Below are 17014 nucleotides of genomic sequence, written 5' to 3'. Positions count from 1 at the left end.
TGTTTTCCTTTAAGTGTTTTTCATTAGGAACAATAATTTAAGAAACAGAAAGCGTAATTTTCAAGAGTGTGGTTTCTTAGGGTTGCTGATTTCAACGGAATAACAACACATGTGGTTTACTGGCATGGACCAGTGATAGTAACACTGTCACATGGTTAGTTACGGGCATACAGGAGAAACTTAAGGTCTTATGTTATGTACGAACATCAAGACCACAAGTACGTAGTAAGTTAACTACAGGCATGACTGTACTGTACATGCCACTACCGTTACATATTAATCTTAACATAAACCTATAAAGCTTATGGAGCTCAACCAGTGCACGTGTGTTGTGTGTGTCTGTGTTATATCCTCTTGCGGTTTGACTCCCACCACAACTTCTGTTCTGTGTTATTGTTGTAAAGGAGTTTCCTGATGTCTGTTCCCTTGTGATACTACAGCAGTTTGTCTGGGTTGTTCCTGTATCTTTTTGAATCAAGTCTGAACTATAAATGTTACTCTAGTCAATCACCGAAACTATCCTGCCCACGGACATCTCTGTTATATGAGTCAAGATGTTTTTGGGCTCCTCTCATTGGAAAGCGAATGCAACGCGTCTCTCCCACACAGACACGCGCTGTAAACTTTACATTTTCAGCTGTAGAGATGAACGCAGAGTGGGTGGAGGTCAAACGAAATGACAGCGGTTTACGCCTCTGCAGGTCCTTTAGCCACAAACAGCTTTTGGGCTTTAATTGATGATAGAAAAAACTGAATCACATTTCTGTTTGTTGCTTGTGTGTGTAAACAATATGTAAAATCATGTTTAAGAATTTTTAACAGTGTTTTATGTTCAAATTTACTTACATGAACACAAAAGAATAAATACTGTAGCCGGTTAGATGTTTTTAGTGTAAATGGCATTATGACCGCACTCGTGCTGAGTTCATTATTTTCAACCCTGCGTTGCATAAAACCGGGACAAACCCAAACCATTAAGTTGTATTTAACCTATGCTGGTTTGTTTCAACTCGTTGCTATGTCAAATATGAACATTTTCTGGGTTAATTTAACCCAATGGCTGGTTTTGTCTCTTTTTGTCTCACCCACTCTTTTCTATGCATAATGATTATAAAAAGTTGACAGAATTTCCTTTTTTTAAAAGGACGTTTGGGTGATTCTCGCGAAATTAGACTTATGAGGTGTCATGAGATATTTTGATAAAAAAGTAAATGTTATCAAAATAAGAAGCATCAGTTACAAACATCTCTTCATGTACTATTTTGCACATGATTACAAATGACATCATACAAACTGATTTTGTTGTTTTTTCCACATTTAAGGGGAAAAATTTCATTACCGCAACGTGTCCATGACTGGATTTCGGTTCTTTGACATGGAAAATTTATAATTAAAAAATCTAAAAATTTAAAGGCTTCAGTGCATGTTATACTATAAATATTTACAGTAAAGAAACATGTGGTATTTGGTGATCATTGGTAAAAAAATAACAAGGAATATAAGTGTGTCCAAGACCAATTTTCTCATCCTCCGCAAAAATTTTCAATCAATTCAATCAAATTTCAATTTTCATTAAGCCCTCAAGGAACTAACATTTTTTTAAAAAAATGGTTGGAAGGGACATAATTGACTGTGACACTAAAGATGGCTACCAGCAGTTCTTATTTTTTATCTCCAGATAAAAGTTGAAATTTGGTTTGTCATAGTACCCAGACAACTTTTTATTTCTCATTACCGAAACATGAGTTTGTAAATGCATATTTAATGTAATATCATGTTTCGGTAATGATAATTTTTGATAATGATTATCCAAAAAATGTGAATAATTCTATAGGAAATATTTTTTAAATCCTCTAAAAATAATGTTCATAGTAAGTTCAGACCTTAATCTTATATGTGCATAAAAATTGGCCTCAAGGGCTTTTTAAAAACCTTCTAAATCTGGATTTCGTAAAAATCACCCGTTTGTCTTAGAAAGAGTAATATACACAAAATACCTAGAGGGCTCTTGACCTTTTCTGTCCCCAAAAATGTACTATACGTGCAATGTCAAGGTCTCTTTTATTTACGTTCACATCGTGTTGTAGTCTCATCCTTCATGTGAAGAAACAAATGTGTCTGAATCTCATGGAGAAACTGAGAAAAGCCAAATAGGGGGTTTCTGAACTGACTCAGTAACACGCAGTTCCCTTTTCTTTTGGAAGAAATGAGCTATTGTATGTACAGTATGTTCACCTTTAAAGGAATAGTCTACTCATTTTCAATATTAAAATATGTTATTACCTTAACTAAGAATTGTTGATACATCCCTCTTCCCATCCCATCATCTGTGTGCGTGCACGTAAGCGCTGGAGCGTGCTTCGACGTTTCGATAGCATTTAGCTTAGCCCCATTCATTCAATGGTACCATTTAGAGATAAAGTTAGAAGTGACCAAACACATCAACGTTTTTCCTATTTAAGACGAGTAGTTATACGAGCAAGTTTGGTGGTACAAAATAAAACGTAGCGCTTTTCTAAGCGGATTTAAAAGAAGAACTATATTTTATGGCGTAATAGCACTTTTGGGAGTACTCGCCTGAAAAGTCCGCTCCCCTTCTCACTCTCATAATGGGAGAGGGAGGGTGTTACTGCGCCGAGTCGAAGTACTCCCAAAAGTGCTATTACGCCATAAAATGTAGCTCCTCTTTTAAATCCGCTTAGAAAAGCGCTACGTTTTATTTTGTACCACCAAACTTGCTCGTATAACTACTCGTCTTAAATAGGAAAAACGTTGATGTGTTTGGTCACTTCTAACTTTATCTCTAAATGGTACCATTGAATGAATGGGGCTAAGCTAAATGCTATCAAAGCGTCGCAGCGCGCTCCATCGCTTACGTGCACGCACACAGATGATAGAGGGATGTATCAACAATTCTTAGTTAAGGTAATAACATATTTTAATATTGAAAATGAGTAGACTATTCCTTTAATGGTCGACAAATCTGTTGGTCAAAATTACTGTAAAAACTGATGTAGAGTATAAATCAGATTTATTGACTCATAGCAAAATGTTTCTCATTTGTAAATCACGTTGAATAAAAGTGTCTACACTGTAAAAAAATTAGCTGTAATTATGCAGCTGGTTGCCAGTAACTTACTGTAGGTGATAAAGACTGAAAATGTTTCATGTTCATTTAACTTTGAACAAACTGTTGGCAGTAAAAAAAAACATAAATGTAATCTACAATAAGTTACTGGCAACCAGCTGCCAGTAATACTGTAATTTCTACAGACATTTTTTACAATTTAAATAAATAAACAAATCCAAGTTGTTGTTAAAAGAAATGCATAAAAGAATGCATTTTGCAGACAGTTTTCTTCAAAGCAACTTTCTTTTTCTCAGTGTGCAGGTTCCTGGGAATTGAACCCACAACCTTTTGCACTGGTAGTGCAGTGCTGTACCAACTGAGGTATAAATAGGAATAAATGTGTTGGACCCACATTGTTCCTCTGTATTTTTTGTGGTACACGTGATCCTGTAGCTCAGTTTGTAGAGCGTTGTCTTGGCAGTGCAAAGGTTGTGGGTTTGAACCCCATTGACCATACGTACTGATAAAATGTATAGGATGACTGCACTGTAAGCTGCTTTGGATAAAAGTGTCTGCCAAATGCACAAATGTAAATTTAGAGTACCAGAAATTCTCTCATACTGTTTATAGGAGCTGTATGTAATATTGACTTCTAGCTTGAACTTGGTACCGCAGTCTAAATTTAAAATATTGGAGATGTTTTTTACCCCAACCCCTCTCGGGTTGCCAGACACATATAGGAGCGCAACTGATGATGGAAAGCATAAGTTTATCTGCTCAGGTTTACGTTTGCAATGATTTTTGCTGTCTGCATATTATTAACTCACTCGTGTGGAGTTTTATAAACTTATTTATGGACGATTGCGGCAGTGGCGGCTTGTAACTGCTCATACGAGGGGTGCTAATTCAAAATAAGTGTTTGGAGTGTCACATGTGTTTTTTTGCTTCTGTGATAACTGGCAACCGAGCTGTTGACATACACTATTGGGTAAATTGGCATTGGGCAGGATCACGCAGACCAAAACAATAACATTCCGACACGGAAGGCACATTTCAAAGAGAAAATAACTGGCTACAGCATTGTTTTTTAGAGAAACAACAGATATGTGAACTTAGCATGTTTCCTTAAAGGAAAACACCACCATTTTTCAATATTTTGTTTTTTTGTTATTTTTCAATGTTCTTACCTCAACTTAGACAAATTAATACATACCTATCTTTTTTTAAAGAGTGCACTTAATCTTTGTACAGCGCGTCGTGAATGTGTTAGCATTTAGCCTAGCCTCATTCATTCCTTAGGATCCAAACAAGGATGAATTTAGAAGCCTCCAAACACTTCCATGTTTTCCCTATTTAAAGACTGTTACGAGTAGTTACACGAGTAAGCATGGCCACACAAAATAAAATGTGGCTATTTTTTAAGTGGATATAAAAGAGAACTATTGTATGGCGGAAGAGCACTTCGTTTTCAGCACTTCGACCCCGGGCGCAGTAATATTGACAGAGCGAGAGAGGGAGTTTTATTTTGTGCCACCATACTTATTCGTGTAACTACTCATGTAACAGTCTTTAAACAGGGAAAACATGGAAGTGTTTGGTGGCTTTTAAATTCATCCCTGTTTGGATCCTAAGGAATGAATGGGGCTAGGCTAAATGGTAACACATTCATGATGCGCTGTACAAAGATTAAGTGCACGCATTGATAAAAGATAGGCATGTATTAATTAGTCTAAGCTGAGGTAAGAACATAGTAAAATATTAAAAAACTGTGCTGTTTTCCTTTAATTTAAGAATATATTATAGTATTTTTATTTAGTACAGTCATAAACCTACATAAAGCTCATTTAAAGCATATAACATCAATTTTATATCTTATATCTACAGATTCTGTACGAATGCCCAAAAGCTCAGAGAGAAGTCGAGCTGCACTGGAGAGTTTCTGCAGGGCCACACATTGTTCGCATCATCAGTCTTTACGAAAACATGTATCGTGGGAAAAAGTGTCTTCTCATCATTATGGAATGGTAAGTCTTTTTTTAACCAAAGTTAAGTGGTTATAGATGCAACAGCTTCTTATAAGGTATATAGATAATAGTAGCTGCCACTCAGATATAATGCAATAGTGCTGGCATTTCAGTTAAAAAAAAAACTAAAATGTTGTTTTTAAATGTAAAGTGCCTCGTTTTGATACCTGTAGTGGCTTTAACATGAATATACAGTATAAATAATAATCATTTTTGGGTTAGGCAAATAAATTCACGGCAAACTTGCCATCAGTTGAGACAGAGTTGCTATGAAGAACCAACTTATCAGATTACTTATTGTGACTGAATATTATGTTTCTATAGATGCAATTTTTACACTTCACTTTTAATTTTTAATAAGCCCCATTCACTATTTTCTAAATCGTGCACAAAACCAGAATGGTGCTGTAGTAATTTTAGTTTTTAATCTTGCTATGAATAATAGTTTCGGTTCTCATTTCCAAGATTTTTTAACGCTTTTCTTGTTGAAGATGCAAATATGGATTTCTTCACCAACGGCAACCACATTCACTGAATGAAATGTTGGCCTTGCGTGCTGTGCTAACAGGGGTACACTGCATTTTATCTAAATGTAGACAGACATAGCGGAAGGAAATGGGTGAGAGATAGTGGTAAGATGGTTTTAAATGGCTAAGCTGTTTAAGAGCTCTCTTGTTTTTTAAGTGCAGCCGTCAGAGTTTCACACAGACAAATGTTCCATTCCTTCATTAGAGCTCATTTCCTGAAACTCGCTCGCATTCGGACATTCTTGGCAATGAAATAAAGACACATCAATTTCTATACCCATAATGCCATGTTGTTTGTTCCACTCGTTTTCCTGATGGGAAAGCAATTACACGTATTGTGATTGTGTAGTTGTGCATTAAACTGTGTAAATTACTTTGTGTGTGTGTGTGTGTGTGTGTTTCGTGTCAGTATGGAGGGAGGAGAGCTGTTCAGCCGAATCCAGGCCAGAGGTGACCAGGCCTTCACTGAGAGAGGTGAGTTGTGTGTCACATATATACACATACACAGTGCCAACCTAAACAGGTCACTGTCACTAATTTGTATGGCAATCAAATCTGAAAACTATAACCTGATATCTGTCAGCGTGTACATTTTATATTATATTTACATTTATGCATTTGACACACTTTTATCCAAAGCAACCATTCTACAGAATTGGCCCAAATTGCTGTCGCACTAAATTTGTCACCACCGAAACTTCACAACATGTTTCGGGTCATGACTGGTTTCGTACTGACAATTTTAGATAGTTTTGAGTCAAAGATGCTAATCAGCACATACTGCTAGCATGGTTCTGAACAGTTGGACAAATATAAAAAATACTTTAAAAAAAAACACCTAAAGATTATTGCTTAAACTAAAATGGGTGTTCGGTAGTGATGTTTCTTAAAGTTACACACATAATTTTTATTATTTTGAACACATATATTTTGCGGACATACATATCTAGTCACAATGTAGCTATGAGAGAGAGGGATGAAGCAATAATTCCTGATCGAAAATGTAGGGTACTATGGTTAAAAATAAATCAGTCTCAGCCATTGAACTAAAAAACATTTCGGTAGTGACATAAAAAACATATTTCTACATAAAGTTTCATGATTTACAAAGAACATGAAAAAATATTTTTTTTAAATTTAAAAAATATTAAATATATATTTTTAAAAACAACAAAGCAAAAATTATTTTCACTTTAATTTGAAATAAAATGTAGGGGTTATCGGGATAGCTAAGTTGAACCCAATAAAGGATCATTTTGTATTTATAATTTTACACAGTATATGTGAACCTGGACCACAAAACCAGTCATAAGTAGCACAGGTATATATGAAGAGTTTGGTTCCAAAATGAGATAAGATTTTTCAAAAATCTTGTTTTTTGATTATGTATTCCAATTGATATCAATAAAACTGCAGTTGGTTTGTATTGATGTAAGCCTTCATAACAAAAAAATACAGCTAAGAAGCACAATAAAACACATTAAAACATGATAACATAATAATAAACGTGTTTTGACAAAAAAATAAAAAATGGAGTTATCTCGTTTTGGAACAAATTTTGTAGCAATAGCCAAAAATACATTATAATAATTATCATTATTTTTATACCAAAAATTATTAGGATATTAAAGGGATAGTTTGGCCAAAAATTATATTAACACATTCTCAACCAGCCTTTTTTTTAAGTTGGCAGCATTTTTTTGTGATTTTCACAAAAGTTTCACAAAATGCCTTCCAGGAAAAATTATCTTCTAAAAATATATAAACACAAAGAACAGACCCTCTCTGCTTTCAAACAAACAAACAAACAAAACGTGAAAAAAAAAAACTTTTCATCCTATCTATATTTTTTTCTCTGCTTATAAACTCTTAAATATGGGTGTTTTTCTTAAAAATATTTTTTTTATCAAAAAGCTAAAATAATGGCATTTTTTTGAAGGAATTTAGTTAGAGATCAAATTCAGAACGATTATCAAAACATACACAGAGTTTAAAATTTGTAAATATTTTTTTGGCTTCAGTTTTTTAATAAATGGTAGGTCTAGTGGATAATCACGGTATTGCAGATTAACATAAAAACTCATCAGGAACACGCGTTTCTGCATGCAAAATAGCTTGTCAATGGCGGGAAAAGAGTTAACCCCATGATTTACCCATCCTCAAGCCGTCTGAAATTAATATGAGCAAATGTCCATCATTCTTCAGACAAACACATTTTCAGTTGTTTTACAAAATATCCTAGATCTTTCAGTTTATAAAATTCAAGGATATGGGGTCCACCTCCTTCAAGTCCAAAAAATGGCCTCAAAAATGGGTCCAAACAGCTCCAGGGCGATAAACAAAGGTCTTCTAAGGGTAATGTGTGCCGTTTTTGTCGTAAAAATATCAATATTTAAAACTTTAAAAGAAAATAACTAGCTTCCGGTAACGCTATCATCTTAGACGGCTTTATAACACATATATAAAAAATAGATATTCTATGACCCAAACTTCAAATCTACCCTGGTACCCACCAACATATTTTTAAATGTACTGTAAATATAAGCAAACACACTTTTTACTCTTTTATAATTAAGTGTTTTGTATGTTCCTTGTATTTTTTTATGAAATGTAAGTTCAAAAGTACCTTATGGTATATCATTAGTTTATTAGTTTAATATTTTTGTGTCATTCACCGCTACAGCCAAGCAACTTTGCGTGACCACCTTATCCGACCGTGCGACCCACAGTGTGAAAACCGCAGCGCTATATCATCACCGAAGACCGTTTAGTATAACCTATTTTTAACAGTATAAAAACATAGTAGTTTGTTTGAAAGTTGGTTGGTCTGCTAGTTGGTTATTTAGTCATTGAATGCAGTTGTCAAAGTGAGATCATTCACAAATCCTCTTATCATGTGTTAGTGGAAAATGACTCAATTGTTTGTCCTCTATAATAGATATCCCTTCTGCTGATATGATCAGGAGGTTAATTCCTGTAATGTTCATAATGGGAAATGCCCATGTATGATCATGTTACATGTTACATTACATGTATGCATTTGACGGAAACTTTTATCCACTTATATACTTGCATTGCATTTATTTTATTTACTCACCCAGTGTTGTGTAACTATATTGTTTGCTATTAATTTTTTATTTCGGTAGAGGCCTCTGAGATCATGAGAGACATTGGCACAGCCATCCAGTTCCTGCACAACATGAACATTGCTCACAGAGACATCAAGGTAACAAGTACACATGAGTTGTGATTTATACGTCTCACACGGCCTGAGTAGTTTGTAATGAACACCAAGAAAGCAGGGATGTATTATATTAACAGTAGCCTATGTGTCATCGTCTTCGCTCTTCAGCCGGAGAACCTGTTGTACAACAGTAAAGACAACGCCGCGGTTCTGAAACTAACAGATTTTGGCTTTGCTAAAGAAACATCACTTCAAAACTCCTTACAGACGCCCTGCTACACACCTTATTATGTAGCTCAGTATGCTTATCGTAAGAAGCACAACCTTTGTCCGTCTGAGATGCTGTATAACAGATCAATGTAATCAAATGCCTCTTTCTTTATGTGTATTTCGGCATGACTCTGCAGCCCCTGAGGTTTTAGGACCTGAGAAATACGACAAATCGTGTGATATGTGGTCCCTGGGCGTAATAATGTACATCCTGTGAGTATAACAGATTTTGTTTGCCTGTCAATTTAAGTGTTGAAGAACAGCTGCAATATACACTCTTTAAAATAAAGACTACTCCAGATGTTTTTTAAGGGGATATATCATGAAAATCTGACCTTTTCTATGTTTAAGTGCTATTATTGGGTCCCTAGTGCTTCTATCAATGTAAAAAATGTGATAAAGATCAACCCAATTACTTAGTCTTGGTAAACCATTCTCATGCAAGCAATAGGTAATTCAAATTTGGCTCCCCTTGTTATTTCAGAAGGGGATTATACCGTCTCTAAATCTGCATTATCCAACCACAGCACTGCTATTTAGTGCAGAGATCAGCTAATTTGCATTTAAAAGGACACACCCAAAACGACACATTTTTGCTCACAAAGTGGCAATTTTAACATGTTATATTAAATTATCTATATGGTATTTTGAGCTAAAACTTGACATACGCACTCTCTCTGGGGACACCAAAGACTTATTTGACATCTTAAAAAAGTCTTGTGATATGTCCCCTTTAAATTATTTAAAAAAATGTAGATGTTTATAAGACTTGAGTTTTTATGTGAATCTGCTCCTGTTGTTGTCTGCAGATTGTGCGGCTTTCCACCATTTTACTCCAACACAGGACAAGCCATTTCGCCGGGTATGAAGCGACGTATCCGAATGGGCCAATATGAGTTTCCCAACCCAGAATGGGCTGAAGTGTCCGAAGAAGGTATGGACTGTTTGTACATTACTGCATGTCACTTGAGGACACTGTCACTTGTTTGTTTTGATCATTGTTTGCATGACTACATATACTGTAAATGTTTATGTGCCTGTATGGTTATAGTTCCTGTTTTCCATAGTGCAGAGTTTTGCTTTAGTGTTTCCTGTCATGAGCTTTTTAAACATTATTCTCATGCGGTTGTTAAAGGGATAGTTCACCCAAAAATGAAATTTTCTCACCTTCATGTTGTTCTAAACCTGTATGATTGTATTTTGATGGACACAGGGGGGGATATTTTGGTAAATGATGGTAAGCACACAGTTGACGGTACCCATTGACTTCCACTGTATTTGTTTTTCCTACTATGGAAGTCAATGGTTACCATCAGCTTATCATCATTTATGGAGATATCTTTTCTTTTGTGTATATCAGAAACAAAGAAATTCATACAGGTTTAAAGGTGCAGTATGTAGATTTTAGCAGCATCTAGCAGTGAGATTGTGAATTGCAACCAATAGCTCAGTCCACCGTTCGCCAAAACGCATAGAGAAGCTACAGTACTCGTCACAGGACAAACATGTTGTTGTCTAAGACAAAATACAACTACAATTTAGTGCAATTTAGTGAAAAAAACGCACTCTGTAGAGCACTTTGTCCATTTAGAAAAATGGTGGAACAAAATGGGGACTTCCATGTAACTGTGGATTCACACCAGACGCGAGTTCAACGATTTGCGCTAGTAGATTACATACAAAGTCAATGCAAAGACGCGATCAGATGCGTCCTCGTGCGGGGCGATGCTAATGACGCGAATGCCTCAAACACGCCTTCGCGCAAGTTGAAAATATTCAAAGTGAAAAATTCGCATGACACAAAGTTAAATCCCGCGGGTAATCTAGAGCGAGCAACACGTTTGGTGTGTACGTAGCATAAGGGGACCCGCAGCGTATGTAGATAAAATGGCTCATTCTAACTGCGTTCACACCAAACGCAGAAGAGGCGGAAAAACGCGCTATTCGCGTGTTGTTGGACACTTGAATATTTTGAGTTTAGGGCTTTATTCGCGCGTGAAAGTCGCACAGGAAATTCTAGTCATTCGAGACATTCACGCATAAATTCGCGTCATGGGAGGGGCTTATATAGTTTCAATTGAGTAAACTTACCAGATTGTTTGACCTCTTCACTCACTTTCTTCCCAACAAGATTCTATGAATTCCTGTAAAAGTACAAATATGTCTCGTACAGAAGTTAACTTTTTTGACCACCAGCCACTGTGGCAGGTGGATTTAGAAATCCACCTGCCACAGTGACTTTTACCAGCCAGTTTTTTTTTTTTGCCTGAATAGTGAATGATAACCCTGTCTTTATTGTATGAATTAAATATAATTATTTTTTTAGAGCTACAAAAGTGATTTTCTCTTTGTCTTAGGTTGTTTGATTAACATTAATGACAAAGACTTAAGTATGTTAATTGAAGTTACAGTCTCTTTAAGACCACAGACTGGTTTTTGACTCTCTATACATACACTTAAGACATAAGGAACTGTTTTATTAGAAAAGGAATACTGTGAAGATCATTTTGTTTATATGTGCCCTGTCAAGAGCAGAAAGATTTTATGTACGCTTGCTTTTGGGAACGCGTCTCTCCGATGTGCCCTATTGAGAGCCCTTAAACCCGCGGCGCGCACACAGAGCGGAGGGTCTTGTATCACACTGAAGGGGCTTATTTTCCTGATAACTACCGGCTGCCTCTACATTATCCCGCTTATTACACGGCTACTTGTCACATAAGAAAAAAAAACGGACATGAATATGAATTTGAAACATTTTATTGGCATATTTGTTTTAAATTAACATTTTTATCCTTCCGCGAAACTTTGCACGGATGCATAAAATGATCGTAATACCTTATTAAGATCCTCTGCTTCATACTTGTCTGTCCCCATTTTTTCTCTTTTAGGCAGTCTTTGAGAAGTTTTAATGCCCATTCTGTATTTTTTGTGTGTTGGCTTTGTAGCTGTCATGCTCTATTTTGTCAAGTTCAGTCTCAGTAAGCTCTCTGTGTCTTGTCGTTGTTCTTCCTTCTATCCACTGTTTAAATGTTTTGTTTTTTCCGTACAAGTTAAAATAAATGCCAAACTTTCCATTCTTAATTGTGGTTGTCCAGTGTTTATCACAAGATGGCGCCAAACAGTAATCTTTATTGGTCTTTATTGGCGCGGAGCGATTTTAATCGTACAAGTACTACCGGCTATGCGTTATTACTTTGGAGCGGTTATTATTTGAAAAGAACGAACCTGCAAATGTCTCAACTGACCAATCAGAATCAAGCATTCTGGAGAGCCGTGTAATAATAAAAAAATAATAAATCTTAATATACCATGATAATATAGTTATGTAGATTATATTGCATTTCTGTCATTAGATCCCTCTAAAAGTTACAGGTTAACTATACCTTTAAATTTCTGTCTGGCTATATTTTGACTTGTTTTACCTTTAATCATTGGATTTTTGTTGTTGTTGGACTTTAAAAGACAGGCATGCATACTTGAATTTATGCTTAGTAAACATTGCTATCTGTATCTGTGACAACATAGGGGAACATTTAAGATGTGATAATGCTGAGTTAAGATCATGTTTGTGACATGCTAAAAATTGGAGTTTGTCAATACACTTTGGGTCTCAGTTCAGTTTGTATGTCTACACGGATGCTATGATCAACTGTCTAAAACTACAGATGTGCACATCGATGTTGCAGGATCGATAAATCAATGCCTAGAAGCCAATCATTTGGTATGGATGTTATCTAATAAAAAAAGTATCGATATAATTATATTAATCATTTTATCATAAGTAAGCGTTCCTGATGAAGATACACATTGATCGGTATGCGACTGCGCAGCGCGAGTAATGTGTGCTTCAACACACGCATACACACTTCAGCACCATGACTGAAGGCAAAAACGCAGCGTAATTATTAAAAATAATTTAAACATTTACAAACAACATACCCTAAACAATATAAGGAGGCTGAACAAAAACAAGCTGCCAAGTTTCTCTCTGTCCGTTACAGGAGAGTTTTCAGGGAGGGAAACCCTATCCAGGTACAAAAAGCACAGTTAACTTAATTACTGTACTCCTTCTATTTTTTGTAAGCATTAGATGAATAAGTGAATAAGTGCGTGTGTGGGCATGTCTTGGTATTCTTAGGTTAGGGATCAAAACGTCTCCACAAAATAAATAAAGTAATACCAACAAATTTTGACTTTGTGTGGACATTTTTAGGGCCCCATAAGGGTAGCAGCATATAAATCATACACATTAAAGAGATAGTTCACCCAAAAATGAAAATTCTATCATCATTTACTCACTCTCATGTAACCAAACTGATCAAAAGCACCATTGACTTCTATAGTATTATTTTTACCCTCTTTAGATGTCAATCAATGGGGCTTCTGATTGGTTTGGTTACAAAAATTCCTCAAAATATCTTTCTTTGTGTTTATCTGAACAAAGACATTTATGCAGGTTAGTAACAACATTAAGGTGAGTAAAGGGTGAACTATCCCTAACAGAATAGGCTTAGATTTCGTTGGATGTTTAATAATTTTCTCAACCCAATAATATCTTTATGATTATGGATATTTTTCTCTTTTAGCCAAACAGTTGATTAACCAACTGTTGAAGACCGATCCCAATGAAAGAATGACCATTAATAAGTTCATGAATCACCCTTGGATAAATGTGAGTGTTTCTACTATTTGTATGTGTTTGTTCATGGATATATCAGCACTGAATCTATACCAGTATTTCAACACTGACCTGTTTCTTTTAGCAATCAATGGTGGTCCCCCAAACACCCCTCCACACCACACGAGTGCTGGCAGAAGACAGTGAGATGTGGGACGAGGTCAAGGTGAGATTAGACTGCACTGCACCCTACTGGCCAATATGAGAGTTACAAATATATCCAAATACTATATATATATATATGTATGTATAAACGTAAAGCTCTACTGGGACATAGTCCCCCGATTTTTTCTGACATTTTTCTTAAAAGCCTGCTACCTGCAAGATGTGTGCAACACAGTGAACTATACAAATTTATTTTATTCTAGCAACGCCCCTGGTGGGTGGTTTAATACAGTGTTTTTATTGTTAAAAGGATAGTTCACCCAAAAATGAAAATTTTGTCATCATTTACTCCTCCTCATGTTGTTCTTAACCTGTATGAGTTTTTTTATTTGGATAAACACAAAAGCCGCTATTTTGATAAATGATGGTAAGCACACAGCCGATTGGAACCATTGACTTCCATAGTAGGAAAAATATTATGGAAGTATTGTGATTAATGATGATGAAGATATTTCGATAAATGATGGTAAGCACACAGATGGTACCCATTGAATTCCATCATATTTTTTATTCCTACTAGGAAGTCAATGGTTTGATAAATGGTGCTTACCATCATTTATCAAAATATCTGCTTTTGTGTTTAGCAGAATAAAGAAAACTTGTATATAGGCCTAAATATTAGTTGAAAAACTTAAAGTGAACAAAAATAGCAATCAACTAAATTAAGTTTAAGGTGAGGCACTAAAATGATTAATTAAAACAAAAACGAAAATAAATGTAAAATAAAATAGCCATATTAGTTTATATAAAAATATTTATAAGTTTAATTAGCTTTAATCTAATAAAAAGTAATGAATAATATGAAAAAGCTCGTAACTACGGAGCCCCTAAGGGGACATGGAGCACAAATTAAATAAAGTTTAGTTTCGTGTGCGCACGTGAAACTATCGCATGTGCACATGAAACTTGCGTGTGCGCGCGTGAAACTATCGCGTGCGTGCGGGAAAGCGAAAGTTTCATGTGCGCACGCGAAACTAAACTTTATTTAAATAAACTTTTTAAAAAAATTCTGCACATGAAGGTTTCACGTGAGCAGATGAAAGTTTCACGTGAGCACATGAAACTAAACGTTAATTTTTTTTACTCCTATGTCACCTTAGGGGCTCGGTACGTAGCCAATATTATTAAAAATAAACAAAAGTTAACATGAAAAATAAAAACTGATTCAAAATATTAATTGAACTACTACTAAATTAAGTACAAACAAAATTTTAAAACAGCAGTTTTCAAACTTTTTGGGCATATCTGTTCTTAGTTTTCTATATATTGTGATATATTGTAGTGTTGTCTGTAATGCTCACATGACATTCAGATTAAGGAAATAAAAAATACATTTTGTGTATGTTAGTGATTTATTTAGATTTAATTTTTTTATTATTTATTTAAATTTTTACATTTGATTGTAGTTAGATAATTGTATTTCATCTACTCACGAACCACCTGCAAATCCAAGAACAGTCAAATCATTGTTATTTCCTGTACTGTCATTGCAATAATATTAATACATAAAAAAATTTGTAAAGTGTTACCATTGTTTCAGTGTACTATTTTGTGTAATATTAATTCTGTCTAATATTATTTTTAAGTAAAAACAATGTAATACAAAATTGTGCTTGTAGTGATTACTATTATTAGTTGCAATACCATCTATGACCTCAAGAGGGCTCTATAACATACAGTAATAAACCTATTATGCAACCCTGTTCAAATTAAATATTAATATTAACATATTAAATATTGTATTTCTCTCTCTCTCTCTCTCTCTCTCTCTCTCTCTCTCTCTCTCTTTGTTTGTAGGAAGAGTTGACTAGTGCTTTGGCCACCATGCGTGTAGATTACGAGCAGGTGAAGATTAAAGACTTAGATGCCTCCAGTAATCCCTTACTGAACAAGAGACGCAAGAAAGCGGCTACAGGTGTGAAGAGCGGAGGAACTGGCTGCAGTAGCCAATGAGAAACGGTTCAGTGACATGAATGGGAGTTAATGAACAGTTGAAAGGAAGATAAGATGGAACCAGGCATTGGGAATAGATGAGCTGTCCAATGAACAAGAGATGATGGATGGATGGATGGATGGAGAAGACAATAACAGGAGATGCATAATTTATTAAACAAGAAAAACTGAAGGAATTGGAAGAGAAAATGCAGGAGGAAGAGGAATTTTCGTACTTCTAACACCAGCAGTAAAAAACTGAAAACTTTTTCAGCGTTGTGTGTGTATGTGAGTGTACGTTAATGTTATATTCTCTCTTTATACTGTATGTGTAGTCATCTATTATTTGACACACACCTCTGCGTAACTATATGTGTATTTGTATAAAATGTCTCTTTTGTCCTCAAAGTCTTTTAGCTCAACTGCAGCATTCCCATCATGCATTTTTAGGAATAAAACTTTTCAGTGCAATTGCGTCTCCTTACGGGAAATGATTCACAATCACTTTTGTGTTGCAAGATTTGATTCTCGTTCGTCCAGTGAGTCATAATGTTTTTCTACAAGGCATGCCAACTTCTTAAACCGCAATGCAACAGTATCTGCTGCATAAGTGTCTATAAACACCTGATCTCAGATCAGGACAATATGAAAACAATGTGCACAGTTCTATAGAAATCCAGATTGAGACATAATCAGATTTCCATATGCAATCTTTTTTATTCAGGAACTCTTTTATTATTTATTTATCAGAACTTACATCAGCAGATAATTACACATTCAGCTTGATGTGATGAAATACTGGGATTTCTGACGGTTATGACGGGTTGTGACTTTTCTTACAGTAAAGCCATGTAGAAGACATTTTCTTTTGCCTATATTTTTTAGGACAGAATGGCTAGTAAATTAATTTCAGATGCATTGTCTGAAAACATTTTGAGAGACAGCATTCATTGTAGTCAGGCAATGATTTATAAATAGCACTTGACTTGACATTCAGTGCTTTGGTGCAAAGCCAGCATCAGTGGCTGACAATCTTATCAGGCCACTTTCTAGTGCATAAATTTAGACAACCACTTCACAGTGAACTTTCCCCTAGTTTTTGCCTGTGCCCATATGAAATAATATCTAACCTCAAGTCACTATTGGTGAGGGTGCAATGTGAAT

At 35.3% G+C, this 17014-nt stretch overlaps 1 protein-coding gene across 1 annotated transcript in view; it reads left to right on the top strand.

The window, feature by feature from the left end:
* Positions 1-16321, top strand: part of mapkapk3 (MAPK activated protein kinase 3) — a 30156-nt gene extending 13835 nt beyond the window's left edge. The window contains exons 2-10 of the mRNA XM_073876190.1: positions 4955-5094; positions 6031-6095; positions 8768-8847; positions 8974-9103; positions 9216-9288; positions 9885-10009; positions 13662-13747; positions 13839-13919; positions 15716-16321. Coding sequence (XP_073732291.1) covers positions 4955-5094; positions 6031-6095; positions 8768-8847; positions 8974-9103; positions 9216-9288; positions 9885-10009; positions 13662-13747; positions 13839-13919; positions 15716-15871 — 936 coding nt within the window. The 3' untranslated portion in view covers positions 15872-16321. The remainder of the gene's footprint in view (positions 1-4954; positions 5095-6030; positions 6096-8767; positions 8848-8973; positions 9104-9215; positions 9289-9884; positions 10010-13661; positions 13748-13838; positions 13920-15715) is intronic.
* The last annotated feature ends 693 nt before the right edge of the window (positions 16322-17014 follow it).

This window comes from Misgurnus anguillicaudatus, chromosome 14, assembly GCF_027580225.2.
Source record: "Misgurnus anguillicaudatus chromosome 14, ASM2758022v2, whole genome shotgun sequence".
Classification (NCBI taxonomy): Eukaryota; Metazoa; Chordata; class Actinopteri; order Cypriniformes; family Cobitidae; genus Misgurnus; species Misgurnus anguillicaudatus.
This window is presented reverse-complemented; position numbering and strand designations above follow the sequence as displayed.